Source organism: Erinaceus europaeus, unplaced genomic scaffold (genome assembly GCF_950295315.1).
Source record: "Erinaceus europaeus unplaced genomic scaffold, mEriEur2.1 scaffold_462, whole genome shotgun sequence".
Lineage (NCBI taxonomy): Eukaryota > Metazoa > Chordata > Mammalia > Eulipotyphla > Erinaceidae > Erinaceus > Erinaceus europaeus.
Genome location: NW_026647696.1, coordinates 55672 through 74630, shown reverse-complemented (window position 1 = coordinate 74630; position 18959 = coordinate 55672). Strand labels below are relative to the sequence as shown.

General features: G+C 42.2%; 1 protein-coding gene across 1 annotated transcript in view; it reads right to left on the bottom strand.

The window, feature by feature from the left end:
* The window catches only part of LOC132536421 (GATOR complex protein WDR59-like), a 45913-nt gene that overhangs the window by 10470 nt on the left and 16484 nt on the right, over positions 1-18959 (bottom strand). The window contains exons 3-6 of the mRNA XM_060184251.1: positions 13251-13386; positions 9959-10044; positions 8466-8546; positions 1779-1816 (exon numbers count right to left, since the gene is read on the bottom strand). Of these exons, the coding sequence (XP_060040234.1) occupies positions 1779-1816; positions 8466-8546; positions 9959-10044; positions 13251-13386 (341 nt within the window). The remainder of the gene's footprint in view (positions 1-1778; positions 1817-8465; positions 8547-9958; positions 10045-13250; positions 13387-18959) is intronic.

Genomic DNA, 18959 nt, shown 5'->3' with positions numbered 1-18959 from the left:
CTGACCTCAACCACACAAGCTGGTGTTCTAAGAGACTGAGCTATCTCCCTACCCTTACTGTTAATAGTTTTAGACATGTTAATAGCATTGCAGCTAGCAGCATGTTTTTTTATAATAGCACTCTTTTGCACAAAAGAAAAAAATTATTATTACTGAAATACTTAGTGATGAAACAATATACCAGGAATTTGCTTCAAAATAATTCTGTAGGGAGGGAAATACCTCACCCAGTAGAGTGCACACTTTTGTATGCACAATGATCTGGGTTCAAGCCTCCTGCCACTATATGGGAGTACCATATACAATGAGAAGCTTCACAACCAATGCTGTTATCTCTCCTCTGTCTCTCATTTTTATCTTTGATTAAAAGAAGAAAACAAAGTCTGCAGGGAACAGTGAAATCAAGCAGGTATAAAGCTCTAGTTAATTTCCTGGGTCAAAAACAAAACAAGGGGGAGTTGGGTGATTGCCCAGTGAGTTAAGCGCCCAGTGGGTTAAGCGAAGCACAAGAACCAGCGTAAGGATCCGGGTCCGATCCCCTGGTTCCCCACCTGCAAGGGAGTCACTCCACAGGAGGTGAAGCAGGTGAAGCAGGTCTGCAAGTGTCTATCTTTCTCTCCCCCTCACTGTCTTTCCCTCCTCTCTCCCATTCCTCTCTGTCCTAACAATAATGACATCAGTAACAATAATAACTACAACAACAGTTAAAAAAAACAATGGCAACAAAAGGGAAAATAAATAAATAAATAAATATAAAAAATTAAAAAGAAATAAAATAAAATAAAATAAAATAAAAAAACAAGGGCCAGGTGGTTGCATACCCTGTTGAGTGCACAAGGGCCTGGGTTCAAGTCCCTACTCCCCACCTACAGGGGAAAGCTTCACAAGTGGTGAAGCACTTTTTGAACTTTATTTCTTAAGTTAATACTTCTTAATGTTTTTGTTTATTTATTATTGGATAGAGAGACAGGAATTGAGGGGAAAAGACAGAAAGGGAGAGACTTGGAGACATACAAAGCCCTACTCCACTGCTCATGAAGCTTTCCCCCTGCAAGTGGGGACCAGGGGCTTAAACCTACAACTTTGTGTACTGCAATGTGTGCACTTAACCAGGTGTGCCACCACCTGGCCCCATGAAGGATTTCTACAAGTATCTCTCTCCCTCTCAATTTCTCTCTGTCCTAGCCAATAAAATAAATAAGGCATAATCCCGAAAGGGGAGTGAGTGGAGGTGAAAATGGGACTAAGGCTTACCAAGCATTGGGTGCTGAAGTCAGATAAGAAACTCAAAGGTTTATCTTCTTCCTAGTTTTGCACAGTATTTTTTTTTTCTTCTCTTTTTACTTATTGAATAGAGACAGCCCAGTCAGAAATTGAGAAGAAGGGAGAAATAGAGAGAGAAACAGAAAGATACCATAAGCACTGTTTTACCACTCACAAAACTTCCCTTTGCAGGTGGGGTTCAGGGGCCAGAACCCGAGTCTTTGTGCACTGTAACACGTATACTCAACAAGGTGTGCCACCACCCAGTCCCCACAGGTATAATTTTTTTCCACAGCAGAAAGTTTTAAAGCAAATCAGTTTGGCTCCTGTCCTGTGAATTCTGAAGTAAATTCTTGATCACTTGAGGATAGTCTTAGCAAGCCATTTGCAAAGTGGGACTTTCAATTCCACCAAGCTTTGATGGGACATGAAGCACAGGGCCTGGAGTGGCAGTATGAAAGAAGGGATAAAAGAAGTGGATGAAGATGAGTGGATGGGTGAGGGAATACACTCACCTACAGCAGACAGTGCAACGGTAGGTTTCCTTGTGTCTCTGAAACACAAAAATCAAAAATCAAATGCCCATATCATATGCCCCCATCCACCTCAGGCTTCTCACCCTCTGCACTTCTTTCTTCACTTTCCATTCAGTAGGTACTTGGGAATTTATTGGGAAGGTGAGGGCCTTAAAAATTGTAAAGAGGGGCCGGGTGGTGGCACACCTGGTTGAGCGCATGTATTACAATGCTCAAGGACCTGGGTTCAAGCCCCCGGGCCCCACCTGCAGGGGGAAAGCTTTACAACTGGTGAAGCAAGGCTGCAGGTGTCTCTCTGCCTCTCTCCCTCTCTACCACCCCCCTCCCTCTTGATTTCTTGCTACCTCTATCCAATAAATAAAGATAATTTTAAAAAATTGTAAAGAGAAGCCAGTCACATTCCAGATTGGATGCATTTTCTCAGCCATTTCAATTGAGGCTGAGTCAGAATTTTAAATTACTCAGCCATATCCATGGAAAACAAATGGCATGATTTGGCCTGGTCTGGGTGACCCTGACAGAGGAAGGGGCAGAGGAAGCCAAAAGTATCCTTTCTGGTGTCATTTTTCCCTGTGGCATTTATGTGGTGATCATGAAGGTATAACTCTACTAGAGTCTTCCTAACATTTCAAAGGTAAAGTAAGAAACTACTGTGGGGGCTATGAAGACAGATAATGGTTATGCAAAAGATTTTCTCTAACTAAGGTTCTAAGGTTCCAGGCTCAATCTCCACACTACCATAAGCCAGAGCTCAACAGTGCTCTGGTCTTTCTCTCTTTATCTCTCTCATTCAAGTTAAAAAATAAACTACTTTAGACAATTTACCACAGCTAAGAGTCTATGACTGATGAACACAGCTACAAATCATCTATACATACAATGGAAGAAAGTCCTGGAGGTCAGGAGATAGCATACTTGGTAGAATCCATACCTTGCTATATGCATGTACCTGGGTTTGAGACCAAACACCACATACGGACACCAGAGACAACACTGGGGGAGATCCATGGATGGTGGAGTAGTAATATGGGAGCATTTTTCTCTGTCTTGTCTCTCTACTCTCCTCTCTTTCTCTCTCCCTATATTTTCTCTTTTACTTTTTAAAGATTTTTTTAAAAATATTTTTTGTTTATTATTGGACAGAGACAGAGAATTGGGAGTGTGGTGGTGCACCTGGTTGAGTGTACATATTACAATGCACTAGGACCCAGGTTCAAGCCCCCAGTTCCCACTTGCAGGGAGTAGCTTTGCAGGTGGTGAAGCAGTGCTGCAGGTGTCTCTCTGCCTCTTTCCCTCTCTATTTCTTCTCCCCTCTCAATTTCGGGCTGAGTACACAATAAATAAATAAAGATAATTTTAAAAATTGTTTTTTAAAGAGACAGAATTTGAGAGTCAGAGAGGGGAAGAAACAGAAAGACACCTGCAGCACTGCTTCACCACTCATGAAGCTTTCCCCCTGCAGGTGGACAGGGGCTTGAACCTAGGTCCTTGCACACTGTAATGTGAGCACTTAACCAGGTGTGCCATTGCATGAACCATTGCCTGCTGCTCCCTACATTTCTCTCTCTCTTAAAGGAATGAAAAAAAACCAGATGAGGGACAAGGTCACTCAATGGTGGTGTGCATGGACCAGATCCTGTGTGCATTAACTTGGTAACAGCCAGTACAATAAAAAGGGGGCGGGAGGGAGTCGGGCAGTAGTGCAGGGGAGTGAGCACACGTGGCATGAAGCACAAGGACCAGAGTAAGGATCCCGGTTCGAGCCTCCGGCTCCCCACTAACAGAGGAATCACTTCACAGGCAGTGAAGCAGGTCTGCACGTGTCTGTCTTTCCCCGGCCCCCCCTGTCTTCCCCTCCTCTCTCCATTTCTCTCTGTCCTATCTAACAACAGGGGGTGGGGCGGTAGCGCAGCGGGTTAAGCCCACATGGCGCGCAAAGGGCAAGGACCAATGTAAGGATCTCGGTTCAAGCCTCCAGCTCCCCACCTGCAGGGGAATCGCTTCACAGGTGGTGAAACAGGTCTGCAGGTGTCTATCTTTCTCTCCCCTTCTCTGTCTTCCCCTCCTCTCTCCATTTCTCTCTGTCCTATCTAACAACGATGACATCAATAACAACAATAAAAAGCAAGGGCAACAAATGGGAAAATAAATATTAAAAAAAAAAAAGAAAGAAAAAAAGAGGTCCTGTTACATGCCACACCACAGATAAGCCCTGGAGACATTATGCTGATTCAAATCAATCAGAGAAAAACAAATACTTTATGACTTCACCTATGAGATGCATCTTAAGTTGTCCAGTCCATAGAAAAATGCTAGTTGTAGGGCTTAGGAGAAGGGTAAGTGGGACATGGTTATTAAGAGGCTATCAAGTTTTAGCTCTGGAGATTTGTTGCATAACAACATGAATATACTTAGTATTCCAGACTACACATAAAATTGTGAGGATTGTGGGCCAGGAGGTGGTGCGTGCAGTGGCTAAGGCACTAGACTCTCAAGCATGAGGTCCTGAGTTCAATCCCTGGCAGCACATGTACCAGAGTGATATCTGGTTCTTTCTCTCTCTCTTCTATCTCTCTCATTAATAAATATTTAAATAAATAAATATATATATTGAAGATGATAAATTTGATGTTAGTTTTTTTTATATTTATTTATTCCCTTTTGTTGCCCTTGTTGTTTTATTGTTATAGTTATTGTTGTTACTTATTGATGTCATTGTTGTTGGATAGGACAGAGAGAAATGGAGAGAGCAGGGGAAGACAGAGAGGGATAGAGAAAGATAGACACCTGCAGACCTGCTTCACTGCTAGTGAAGCGACTCCCCTGCAGGTGGGGAGCCGGGGGCTCAAACCGGGATCCTTATGCTGGTCCTTGCGCTTTGCACCACGTGTGCTTAACCTGCTGCACCCTGCCCGACTCCCCTTTTTTTTTTTTTAACCAGAGTATTGCTCAGTTCTGGCTTACGGTGGTACGGGGGATTGAACCTGGGACTTTGGAGCCTCAAGCATGAGAGCCTCTTTGCATAACTATTATGCTATCTACCCTCCACCTTTGATGTTAGTTTTTTTAAAGACTCCTGAAGACTCTTGGAGATAGTCCGCAGTTCATTACAAGTGGTAAAATAGCAGAGGTGGGTGGCATCCAGGGCTAAGAGGACAAGATAAAGTGAATCTGTACATGGTCCGGGAGGTGGCGCAGTGGATAAAGGATTGGACTCTCAAGCATGAGGTCCTTAGTTCAATCCCCAGTAGCACATGTATCAGAGTTATGTCTGGTTCTTGGCTCCTATCTTTCTCATGAATAAATAAATAAATTCTTTTAAAAAAAAAAGTGAATCTGTTGCTCCAGTTTGATATACTAGAAAACCTAATAAGAGGGTAAATAGCATAATGGTTATGCAAAGAAACTCTGATGCCTTAGGCTCCAAAGTCCCAGGTTCAATCCCCCACACCACCATAAGTCAGAGCTGAGCAGTGCTCTTGTAAAAAGAAAAAGAAAAAGAAAAAGAAAAAGGAAAGGGAAAAGTAAAGCAAAGAAAAGAAAAGAGAAAGGGAAAGGGAAGAAGGAAAGGAAAAGAAAAGAAGGCAGAGGTAGATAGCTTAATGGTTATGCAAACAGACTCTCATGCCTGAGGCTCCAAAGTCCTAGGTTCAATTCCCTGCACCACCACCATAAACCAGAGCTGAGCAGTGCTCTGGTAAAAAAGGAAAAAAAAAAAAGAACAGAAAAGGGGAGTCAGGCGGTAGCGCAGTGGGTTAAACGCAGGTGGCACGAAGCGCAAGGACTGGTGTAAGAATCACGAATCCAGCCCCTGGCTCCCCACCTACAGAGGAGTCGCTTCACAGGTGGTGAAGCAGGTCTGTGGGTATCTATCTTTTTCTCCCTCTCCCTGTCTTCCCCTCCTCTCTCCATTTCTTTCTGTCCTATCCAACAACGATAACAATAACAACAATAACTACAACAATAAAACAACAAGGGCAACAAAAGGGAATAAATAAATATTTTTTAAAAAAAAGAAAAGAAAGGAAATGAAATGAAAGAAAACCTAATAAGGAATCTTCAGTTCAGTTTGCTTTAACCTTTAAGTTATGAAAACAGCTGCTTCATAAATGTGGAATACTGTAACTGAGGTCCCTATCCCACTGGGTTTTTGCTCATTTAAGAGCTCTCTGTGAACCAAGAATTAGCTGACTGGGTAGAATACATGCCTTTCTGTGTTTAAGGCTCTGGGTCTGAGACTTGACACCACTTGGGCCCAATATGGGAAGCGATCGTGGATAATGGAACAATGCTATGGTATCTCTCCCTCTCTCAGTAGTAATCATAATCATAAATATAATGAGCCAATGACACAGTTCAACAGAGAAGGTGCCTACTCTATCAAGTATACAACCCAGGTTCAAGAACAGCAATGGTGGAAGCTTTGTTGCTGTGAGATCTTTCCCTCTATTTCTGTCCCTCTCTTTTTTTATCTGTTAAAAAAAAAAAAAAAAGTCAGCCAAAGCAGTGAAAGACTCAGCAACAACATATTTTTAAAACTTTTTCAATAAATTAACAGAAAATTGGGGTTGCTCTCTGCAGAGAGGTGGTTCAATTACATCACAGATGTGTGAAGCCCTAGGTTTATTCCCTGATGCTACATACAGCAAAATGTTTATCTCCTCCATTTCCCATGGTCTTACAACCCTCTGGTGTTACCTGTGGACTAATCACCCCTGAAGTGCTTTCTATCTAGAGGAGATGAAGCTAATCATACATGCCCCATCTGAGTCCCGGTCACTGGCCTGTCTGCTCTGTCAAACTGAAGTACTTGACTGTCTTCTGCCTGCAGCCCAGCTTAGATCACAAAAGTGGGGCCATCTGGGAGCAGGGGAGTCCCTTTTCCTGGGGGGCGGGAGTCCATCAGGAGGATCCATAGACTGTGTTCTTGTTATTCACCTCTGTTCTGACCAAGAGAACTTTGTTCTGCACAGGAGAAGAAACTGAGATTTGTTAGAAGTTGCAGTGGTCCGGGAGGTGGAGCAGTGGATAAAGCATTGGATTCTTAACCATGAGATCGCACATTCGAACCCCAGCAGCACATGGACCAGAGTAATGTCTGGTTCTTTCTCTCCTCCTGTCTCTCTCAGGAATAAATAAATAAATTCTTAAAAACAACAACAACAACAAAAAAAAAAACCTTCAGTTTAAAAAAAAAAAGAAGTTACAGTACTAGGTCCTAGACCAGATAAATCTCTTTTCACTTGAGGATAACCCCGTTCTGTAATATACCTCACCTGGGAGGGTGCCTGCTTTGTCACACATGTCACACATGTCACCCAGGCTCCAGCCAGACCCCTACTACACTCAGGGAATTTTTGGTGCTGTGTTGTCTTTCTCTTTCTCCCTCTGTCTCTTTTCTATCTGAAAAAGTCAATCCGGAAGAGTAAAGCAACAAGGAAGAAGGGGCATGGGTGGGAATGAAAGGGTGGGAAAAGAGGGGAGAGGAGAAAATGAACCCCAAAAAGTGACTCTGATTCCCAACCAGAGAGAGGAATTGAAGCCAAATGGAGAGAGAGTAAAAGGTGCACCAAGCAGCTGTGTCTCACAACACTGCCTGCTGTAACAGATGTGTGCCTATGCAATAAAAGCTGCCTGTGTGTGCCTATGCTATAAAAGCTGCCCCACTGTAGGGAGTCAGGCGGTAGCACAGCGGGTTAAGCACACGTGGTGTAAAGCGCAAGAACTGGTTAGAATCCCAGTTTGAGCCCTCGGCTCCCCACCTGTAGCGGAGTCACTTCACAAGCAGTGAAACAGGTCTGCAGGTGTCTCTCTTCCTCTCTATCTCTACCTTCTCTCTCAATTTCTCTGTCTCTATCCAATAACAAATAAATAAATTTTTTTAAAAAGCCACCCCACTGTCACTTGTCACTTCAGTAAACTCCAGTCTGACTTCCAAATGCCAGCACCTGTGCTCCTTTGTCAAAGAGAATTCACTTGCTGCTTCAACTGGCTTAGCAAATCTTTTCGACACGCAGGGAATTAAAGACCTGAGAGCAACCTTCCACCAAAGACTAGTAGTGGAAAGCACACCCTACTTCCCTAGCTTTTGGAGGTGAGACACCACTGAAAAGGGACTTTTAAACCAGTCCCTAGTGGCCCCTGGTGAGATTATGCTCTATTTCTGGAGGTGGCACTGAGGTGGAGGTGTGCCCTCTTTCCCATCTCTCATATCCATCCCTATTAATGTTTCCTTCACCTCTAAAGGATGTGTCTGTAATGTACACTTGTGTCAGGATCTGCATCTGGAGAAACCAAATTAAGACATTTGACCTTTAAAATGTTAGACCTAGATCCTCCCACAACCGGGAGTTGTGCAGTGGCGCAGTGGGTTAAGTGCACTGTGGTGCAAAGTGCAAGTACCAGCGGAAGGATCCCGGTTTGAGACCCTGGCTCCCCACCTGCAGGGGAGTCGCTTCACAAGCGGTGAAACAGGTCTGCAGGTGTCTGTCTTTCTCTCCCACTCTCTGTCTCTTTCTCCCCCTCCATTTCTCTCTGTCCTATCCAACAACGACGACATCAATAACTACAACAATGGCAACAAAAGGGAAAATAAATAAATATAAAAAAAATTTTTAAAAAAGAACCTCCCCCAACCAAGTGGTGATGCCTCCTCATTATTCTTACTTGATATCCCAAATGTAGATGTAGGTGTCCACAGAGCTGGTAACCAGAAGATCTGGATCAAACACTGCCCAATCCAAGTCACTGGGAACATGAAACATAAAGACAACAATAATAACAGGAAATAACAATGAGGAAAAAAAAATCAGAATCTAGGGGAGGGGTGGTGGCACACCTGGTTGAGTACACATGCTACATTGCACAAGGACCCGGATTCAAGCCCCCGGCTCCCCACCTGCAGGGGAGTCGCTTCACAGGCAGTGAAGCAGGTTTGCAGGTGTCTGTCTTTCTCTCCCCCTCTCTTTCTTCCCCTCCTCTCTCCACTTCTCTCTGTCCCATCGAACAACGACAACATCAATAATAACCACAACAATAAAACAACAAGGGCAACAAAAGGGAAAATAAATAAATATTTGGAAAAAAAAAAAAAGAAGAAGAAACGAGTTGGCGCAGTGATAAAGCTTTAGACTCTCAAGCACGAGGTCCCGAATTCAATCCCCAGCAGCACATGTGCCAGAGTGATGTCTGGTTCTTTCTCTCTCCTCCTATCTTTCTCATAAATAAATAAAATCTTATAAAAAAAAAAAAAGAAAGAAAGAAAGAAAAAAGAAAAAGAAAAAGAAGAAACACATCATAGCTGTAAAAAAAAAAGAAGAAGAAGGAGTTGGGCGGTAGCCCAGCGGATTAAGTGCATGTGGCACAAAGCGCAAGGACCAGCATAAGGACCCTGTTCAAGCTCCTGGCTCCTCACCTGCAGGGAGGTCGCTTCACAGGCGATAAAGCAGGTCTGCAGGTGTTTATCTTTTTCTCCACCTCTCTGTCTTCCCCTCCTCTCTCCATTTCTCTCTGTCCTATCCAACAATGACGACATCAACAATAATAACTACAACAAAAATAAAAACAACAAGGGCAACAAAAGGAAATAAATTAATTAAATATTTTTTTAAAATAAAGAATGAAGATATTGGGAGTATAGAGGCCACAAAGGGCTAACATTTCACAAGTGCAATTGATTGGGTCCATTCCCTAGCACTGCATTAACAAAAAAAAAAAAAAGTAACATTCAAGAAACCAACTGGAAGACCATTAATGGGAGGCAACTGTGCATTTAGAAACAACCTGCAATGGCCTATATGGTGTTTCATAGCTGGCAAAGTTAAGAACAAAAGACCATATCCCAATGCCTTGGTACCTGGGCTCAATGATTGGGGGCTGAAGGATTCTACTAGTATAGTTTCATTTCCTTCCTGTAGCAAAATTATGTTTGAATACTTAGCTCTGCATCGAACTGTATCTGTCAATGTGTCTTTGGCTATTTGGATGATGGTTCCTATATACCACATGTTCTTTGCTGTGAATGTGAATGACGTAGCAATCACCCAGGGCCAGGACAACACAGAGCGAAAAGTTATGGGAAGAAGATAGTGTCTTCAATTCACTCTCCAAGGGACTATGACAGTGAGACAGCCCAGGGAGCAGTGAACGTTGGAGCCTACCTGATTACTCGAGTATGACCTTGTAAAGTTGTACCAACTTCCCCATTGCCATCCTTCCACTTATAAAGGTCAACCCGTTGGTTACTCTAAAAAGAAATAAAGTAAATAAGGCAGTGGGCAGGACATCAAACATCTGCTCCCAACCCATCTACTCAAGACCAAGAAGAAGAAGCCAAGTAGAAACCAATTTATAAGATTACAGATTGAGCATTACTGTTTTTATTTTGGGGAGACAATGCTGACAATCAAATCTAGGGCATCAAATATAATCAGCACATGCTCTATCACTAATCTGTATCTTTGGAACCTTTAGATCTTGCATTGCATATGTTTGACACCACTACTTACCAGAGCATCAATGGCAAAACACAAAGCATACATCTTTCTACCTACTGAACTACTTCCAGATCCTGGCATTTATTTATTTATTTATTTATTTATTTATTTATTTATTTGAGATATCTTCTTCAACTCTCCAAACAAATGCACTGCTGCAATGTTATCCACTTGGGCTAAGTAACAAGGAGCCCATTTAAGTTGGTTCCAAACAAGAGTGACTTTGCTTCTCAGAAGGCATTCTAAAGTATCTAGTGCTCTTTTTGGTTCTCACAATGGAGGGAGAAGAAGGATGGCATATGAATATTGTAGGTAAGGCCCAAAGATGTTGATACATCTCTTACAATGTTCAGGACAACCTTCCCACAAATGATATGACCAAACATATCAGGGCTGGTCAGGGGTAGATAGCTTTATAGATATTCTAAGAGACTATAATACCTGAGGCTCCAAAGACCCAGATTCAATACCCTGCACCACGATAAGCCAGAGCTAAGCACTGCTCTGGTAAAAATAAAACAAAAAAACAAAACAAAAAAGTCATTAAAAAAAAAAAAATGGGAGTCGGGCGGAAGCACAGAGGGTTAAGTGCACGTGGTGCAAAGCGCAAGGACAGGCATAAGGACCCCGGTTCGAGTCCCGGCTCCCCACCTGCAGAGGCTTCACTTCACAGGCGGTAAAGCAGGTCTGCAGGTGTCTGTCTTTCTCTTCCCCTCCTCTCTCCATTTCTCTCTGTCCTGTCCAACAACGATGACAACAATAAAACAACAAGAGCAACAAAAGGGAATAAATTAATTAATTAATAAAAAAAATATATGAAGGCTTAGAAATACAGAGTTGGGAGTCGGGCGGTAGCACAGCGGCTTAAGCACACTTGGCACAAAGTGCAAGGACCAGCATAAGGATCTGGTTGGAGCCCCCAGCTCCCCACAGTGCAGGGGGGGGGTCCCTACACAGGGGATCAAGCAGATGTCTATCTTTCTCTCCTCTTTTCTGTCTTCCCCATTTCTCTCCATTTCTCTCTGTCCTATCTAAAAATGACAACATAAATAACAATAATAACTACAACAACAATGAAAAACAACATGGGCAACAAAAGGGAAAATAAATAAAATTTTTTTTAAAATACAGAGTCATGGTCTGGGAGGTAGCACAGTGAATAAAACATCAAACTCTCAAGCATGAGGTTCCAAGTTTGATGCCCGGCTTCACACGTACCAGAGTGGTATCTGGATCTCCCTTCTCTCTCCTCCTATCTTGTCAATTAATAAATAAATAGGGGGTCAGGCAGTGGTGCACCAGGTTAAGGACACATACTACAAAGCAGAGAATCCTGGTTCAAGACCCCGGCACCCCACCTGCTGGGAGGTCACTTCACAAGTGGTGAAACAGGTCCGCAGGTGTCTATCTTTCTCTCTTCTTTTCTGTCTTCCCCTCCTCTCTCAATTTCTCTCTGTCCTATCCAATAATAGCAGCAATAACAACAACAAGCACAACAAAAATGGGAGCAATGGCCTCCCAAAGCAGTGGATTCATAGTGCAGGCACTATGTCAACTTCTCTCTGTCCAATCTAATAAAAATAGAAAAAAAAAAAAAAAGAAAAAATTGCCACCAGGAATGGTAGAGTCATAATGCAGGCACTGAGCCCCAATAATAATTCTGATGGCAGTAAAGTAAAATAAAATAATAAAAACTATTTAAAAGAAAGAAATAGAGATACCCACTGATTTCCTTTTCAAAATCCAGATTCAATCCTTACAAAAACAAAGTCTGAGGCCAAGTATAACATCTTACTGTGCATAAGACCACAGATTTGATTAACAGTGCATGGCAGCACCATAGACAGCACCAAGGGAGATTCTTGCAGAGTACAGTAGTGCTATGGTGTCTCTACCTCTTTCCTCTAAGAATATAAAAATAAATGTTCAGTAGCATCTTATATGCACAAGGTTCTCAGTTAATTCACAGGAACTGCTTTAAAATACAAGGGGCATCAAGGACATAGCACAGTGGTTATGCAATAGATTTTCATGCCTGAGGCTCTAGATTTCAGGCTCAATTTTTTTTTATCATTGTCATGGTTATTATTATTGCTGTTGTTGCTGTCATTGTTGTTGTATAGGACAGAGAGAAATCGAGAGAGGAGGGGAGACAGGATCCTTCCGCCGGTCCTTGCGCTTTGCGCCACATGCGCTTAACCCACTGTGCTACCACCCGACTCCCTCCAGGCTCAGTTTTTAATATCACCACAAGCTAGAGCTGAGTGGTGCTTTCGTAAAATAAAAAAAATAAGCCAAAAATGGAAAAAAATATATATAAGTGGGGGTCAAGGACATAGCATAGCAGTTGTGCTGAGGATTTGCATGCAAGAGATCCTAGGTTCAGTCCCCAGCACCACCAATATCCAGAGCAAAAAACAAAACAACAACAACAAAAAAAAGGTCTGGCAATGGTACCAGCAATTTTTTTCATATATACATTTTTAAACTTGTAATTCACTTCTTTCTTTTAGAACCATCTACTCCTCCTTTCTACCTGAGAACTGAGGGTTGTACTCTCTTATTTCTTTTCAAATATTGATTTATTTATTCCCTTTTGCTGCCCTTGTTTTTTTTATTGTTGAGTTATTATTGTTATTGTCGATGATGTCGTCGTTGTTGGATAGGACAGAGAGAAAAGGAGAGAGAAGCGGAAGACAGAGAGAAAGATAGACACCTGCAGACCTGCTTCACCGCCTGTGAAGCGACTCCCCTGCAGGTGGGGAGCCGGGGGCTCAAACTGGGATCCTTACGCCAGTCCTTGCACTTTGTGCCACATGCGCTTAACCCACTGCGCTACCGCCCAACTCCCAGTTGTACTCTCTTTTCTACATAGAACATACACCTGCTCCAGACAGCATTTTAAAAAGACTCTTTTGTGAGTCACCGAAGCGGCGAAGCAGTGTACAAAGCTCACCGAAGCTGCAAAGTAATGTGCAAAGCTGTCATGAGGATTCCACTGCACAGCTCCAATGTCCCATTTGCTCTGGCGAGAGATCTTCCGGTGACCATCAAAAGGGGCATCTAGATTAACAATGTACAGGAATCTGCGGCTGGGAGAAAATATCAACACTGTAATAACATAACAGCATTAGCAATAAGATAGAACAATGTTACCTTTCTCTCCCCCCTCTGTCTTCCCCACCTCTCTCCATTTCTCTCTCCTATCCAACAACAATGACATCAATAATAACTACAACAATAAAACAACAAGGGCAAGAAAAGGGAATAAATAGGGGCCGGGTGGTGGTGCACCTGGTTGAGCACACATGTTATAATGCACAAGGACCCAGGTTCAGCCCCCGGTCCCCACCTGCAGGGAGAAAGCTTTGCAAGTGGTGAAGCAGGTCTGCAGGTGTCTCTCTGTCACTCCCTCTCACTATTTTCCCCTTCCCTCTCAATTTCTGGCTATCTCTATCCAATAAATAAATAGATAATTTTAAAAAAATTTTTAAAGGGAGTAAATATTAAAAAAAAAAGAGAGAAAAAAGACAGAAGAATGTATCTGGAATTTCATACTGTTTGCAAGCAATGACCTAAAACTCCCCTGATACACCAGATAATTGTCTACTTTTAAGTTTTTCTTTATTTAATTTTTTTATATTTATTTATTTTCCCTTTTGTTGCCCTTGTTGATTTTATTGTTGTTGTAGTTATTGTTGTTAATGATGTCATCATTGTTGGACAGGACAGAGAGAAATGGAGAGAGGAGGAGAAGACAGAGAGGGGGAGAGAAAGATAGATACCTATAGACCTGCTTCACCGCCTGTGAAGCGACTCCCTTGCAGGTAGAGAGCCAGGGGCTTGAACAGGGATCCTTAGTAGGTCCTTGCACTTTGCGCCACGTGCGCTTAACCCGCTGTGCTACCACCCAACTCCCAATCATCTATTTTTAAAAACATACAAGTGAAGAACAATTCAAAATGACTGTGAAGGTCCTTGAGTGTTCCCCTCCAGATAATCTTCCCTAACCATATCCATGTAAGTCTGACCACCAGATTCAATTCCAGCCCTGCTATACTCACATTCTTTTCAATCTTCCTGTCAGGATAAGTTACAACTTCCACATTACACCTACTATGTGGTTTGCATTTCAACTACAGAATTTATCTATGCAACAGAGTTACTCATGTTAAAGTACTTCTTAAATCAGCTGGGTCTGTAGAGTATGGGTCATGTATTGATTGAATAACTTGTGTGTTTGACCAAAACACTGTTCAGCTTTGACTTAGGTGTGGTACTGAGACTGAACCTGAAACCTTTGGTGGTTCAGGCATGAAAGCTTTTTTCTTTCTTTCTTTCTTTTTTTTTTTTGCATAACTATTACACTATCTCCCAAGCCCTGAATAACTTTTATGTCCCATATCCTAGGCTCAGCATTTGTACCTGATAAATGTATGCCAAATTAAAGGTAGCACCTAGCTAAATATACTAGAGAAAGTCTCAAATACCTCTTACAAATCAACTATCTAGTAAAGGGAATACATTTTTTTTAACTTTTTTTAAATTTTTATTTGTTTATTGGGTAGAGACCGCCAGAAATTGAGAAGGAATGGGGAGATACAGAGGAAAAGAGACAGAGAGACACACCTGCAGCCCTGCTTCACCACTTGCAAAGCTTTCCCCCTGCAGGTGAGGACTGGGGGCTTGAACCTGGGTCTTTGTGCTTTGTGACACTTGCACTCAACCAGGTGCGCCACCACCCGGCCCCGTATTACAACTTTCTTTTTTTTTTTTTTAATTTATTTCTTTATTGGGGAATTAATGTTTTACATTCAACAGTAAATACAATAGTTTGTACATGCATAACATTCCCCAGTTTCCCATTTAACAATACAACCCCCACTATGTCATTTATCATCCTTCATGGACCTGTATTCTCCCCACCCACCCACCCACCCCAGAGTCTTTTACTTTGGTGCAATACGCCAATTCCATTTCAGGTTCTACTTGTGTTTTCTTTTCTGATCTTGTTTTTCAACTTCTGCCTGAGAGTGAGATCATCCCATATTCATCCTTCTGTTTCTGACTTACTTCACTCAACATGATTTTTTCAAGATCGGCTGAAAACGGTGAAGTCACCATTTTTTACAGCTGAGTAGTATTAAAGGGAATACATTTTTAATTTATTTATTTACACCAGAGAACTGCTCAGCTCTGGCTTATGGTGGTACAGGGGATTGAACCAGGGACTCTGGAGCCTGAGGCATGAGAGGATCTTTGCATAACCATTATGCTATCTACTATCTCCCCTGCCCCATTTTGTATTTATTTACTTACTTATTTAATTATTTTTTACTTTTTTTAATAGGTAACTGCAGATTTTTTTTTTCACATTTTATTTATTGACTGATGAGAAAGATAGGAGAAAGAACCAAACATCACTCTGGTTGGTACATGTGCTGCCAGAGATCTAACTCAGGACCTCATGCTTGACAGTCCAATGCTTTCTCTACTGTGCCACCTCCCAAACCACACTATTTAATTATTTATGAGCCAGAGCACTGCTCAGCTCTTGCTTATGGCAGTTGCAGGGATTGAACGTGGGGCCTCTGAGACTCAAGCACAAAAGGATGTTGCAGGGGCTGGGTGGTGGCACACCTGGTTAAGCACACGTAATATGAAGCACAAGGACCCATACAAGCTCTAGATTCAAGCCCCCAGCTCCCCACCTCCAGGGGGGATGCTTTACAAGCTGCAAAGCAAGTCTGCACATATCTATCTTTCTCTCTCCCTCTCTATCTCCCCCTCCTCTCTCAAATTCTCTGTCCTATCCAATAAAATGGAAAGAATGGCTGCCAGAAACAGATTCATAGTGCCTGCACCAAGCCCCCAGCAATAACCCTGGAAGGAAGGGGAAAAAAGGATATTGTAAAAGGATATTCTGGGGTGGAGCTATGGGAATCTAATCTGGAGAATTTGGCTCTCCTCCAGAAAACAAATGTTTCAACAAAATAACACAAATTTTATCAGTGAACAGCTGGGATTTCCGGTAAAGGAAGAAGCATCACTATCTGAATATTGGTGACTGTGTGTGAACAGTGGGAGCAGGAGGAAAGATACAAAAGGACTCAATCTACTACCTCTGACCTCCTACTCCAAAGAAATCACTCTTGGCAAGCAAACTCTCCCATTAGAGAAAAAAACAAAAATGAGCTAAAGATTATACATGCCGGATTTGTTTCAGTAAGAGTCGTGATCACCCCCACCTGCAGGGGAGTCCCTTCACAAGCGGTGAAGCAGGTCTGCAGGTGACTATCTTTCTCTCCCCCTCTGTCTTCCCCTCCTCTCTCCATTTCTCTCTGTCCTATCCAACAACGACGACATCAATAACTACAACAATAAAACTACAAAAATAAATGGGAATAAATAAATGTGAAAAAAAATTATAAAAATAAGAGTCATCACTACCATAACATCCCCAACACAAATATCCCTCCACCACTGGACCCCTCCTCCTCTGTACTGCCCTTTCATTAAGTTCAGTTCTACATGCTGAGTCGGTGGTCTTAGCTGGGCTTTGCTTGTTTTTCCTTCCTTTGCTTGTTGACCCCCTAAGAATAAGGTTATTGCATTGTTACTTCATGAGTTCCTTTAGCCTTTCTTGTAAGTTTGGTAGTTGTGATTCTCTAAGTTGTTTCTCATCTGAAAATTTCTTCAATCCTCCTTCAAATATGATTTATAACTTAGAAGGTTAAAGTATTTTGGGGTGGAAATTATTTCAAAACTTTGAATATGTACTGCCAGTCCTTTCTAGCCTTTATGATTTATATTGAGGAATCAGCTAACATCTTTGGGGTGACTCTGTTTTTCTCTCTTTATTAATTTTTTAATTATCTTTATTAGATAGAGACAGCCAGAAATAGAGAGAGTATGAAGAGAGAGAGAGGGACCTCGCTAAGCGCAAGGACTGGAACAAGGACCTAAGTTCAAGCCCCTGGCTCCTCCGCCTGCAGATCTGCAGGTCTCAGGTGTCTATCTTTCTCTCCACTTCTCTGTTTTCCCCTCCTCTCTCAATCCTCTCTCTCCTATCCAACAACAACAGCAATAACAATAACAACAACAAAGGGAACAAAAATGGTCTCCAGGAGAGGTGGATTTGTAGTGCAGGCACTGAGCTCCAGCGATAACTCTGGAGGCAGGCAGAGAGAGAGAGAGAGAGAGAGATCTGCAGACCTGTTTCACGACTCACAAAGATTTCCCCCTGCAGATGGGGTCTGGGGGCTGGAACCAGGGTCCTTGTACATTGTAACATGTGCGCTCAATCAGGAGCACCACCACCTGACCCCTCTCTGCTTTTCTCTAGCAGCCTTTAGAATCCTCTCTTTGTCCTTGATTACCACCACTGTAACCACTTGGTGAGCTTAGGTTTGGATTCATTTTTCTTGTAGATCTTTTTGTCTTTTAAGGTCTATCTAATTTGGGCAAATCTCAACTACTATTTCTTTACATATGAATTTTGTTCTTCTCTCTCCCTCTCTCTCTCTCATTATACCCCAATGACATAATTTTTTTTTTTTGCCTCCAGGGTTATTGCTGGGGCTCGGTGCCTGCACCACAAATCCAAAGCTCCTGGAAGCTATTCTTTCCCCTTTTTGTTGCCCTTGTTGTTGTTGTTTTTATATATATATCATTGTTGAGGTTATTATTATTGTTGTTACTGATGTAGTTGTTGTTGGACAGGACAGAGAGAAATGGAAAGAGGAGGAGACAGAGAAAGATAGACACCTGCAGACCTGCTTCACAGCTTGTGATGCAGCCCCCCTGCAGGTGGGGAGCCAGGGGCTCGAACTGGGATCCTTACGTTGGTGTTTGCGCTTTGTGCCATGTGCTGCTGCACTACAGCCTAACCCCCAATAAATGTTTTTCTTGATGTTGTCCAATAACTCTTTTATATTATCTTCATTTCTTTTAACATTTTTTCTTTTTGTAGTTTTTTTGAGGTTAGCCTCCTCTGCCTTATACTTTTGCTTTCCACCTGAACCTTTCTGCATGTTTCCTTCTGCTGTATATTTCACTCAGTAATTGTGCTCTTTGTTCCTCCAATCACTGAGTGCAAGACTTATTATACATCTGAGGCTTTCAATTTGATCTCCCGTACCTCATGTATCAGTGTGGGGTTCTGGCTTCTCTGTCATTCATATAAAACTATCTCATATTAAATAAGTAAAAGAAATCTAAAAATAAAAATATATTAGGTAGTTTAACTTCTTGTATGATTTTTTTTTTAGCTCAGTGGGCTTTGTACATAAACAATTCCTGGCAGATATTTTTTATCTCTTTCAATTTTATAAAGAGATGAAGAGGGTAAGGAAGACTGGGAGAAAGAGAGAGACAGCACAACACAGCACTGCTCTACCACTCATGAAGCCTACCCCTGAGCTGCGCATGGTGTTCCCATATGGCACTGGGGGCTCCTTGCACATGGTAAAGTGTGCATTCTACCCACTGGGCTATCTCCCAGACAAGTAGTTCAATTTTTTTTTTTTATGATGAAATCTAATCCCTTTAGGAGAAAACTGTAGGTCCAAGGAATTCAAGAGAATAAATGTCCAAGGGCTTCTGACTAGTGGCACTGCCAAAGGAGATTCTGGATCCCCTTAACTAGACAACCATTATGCAATCC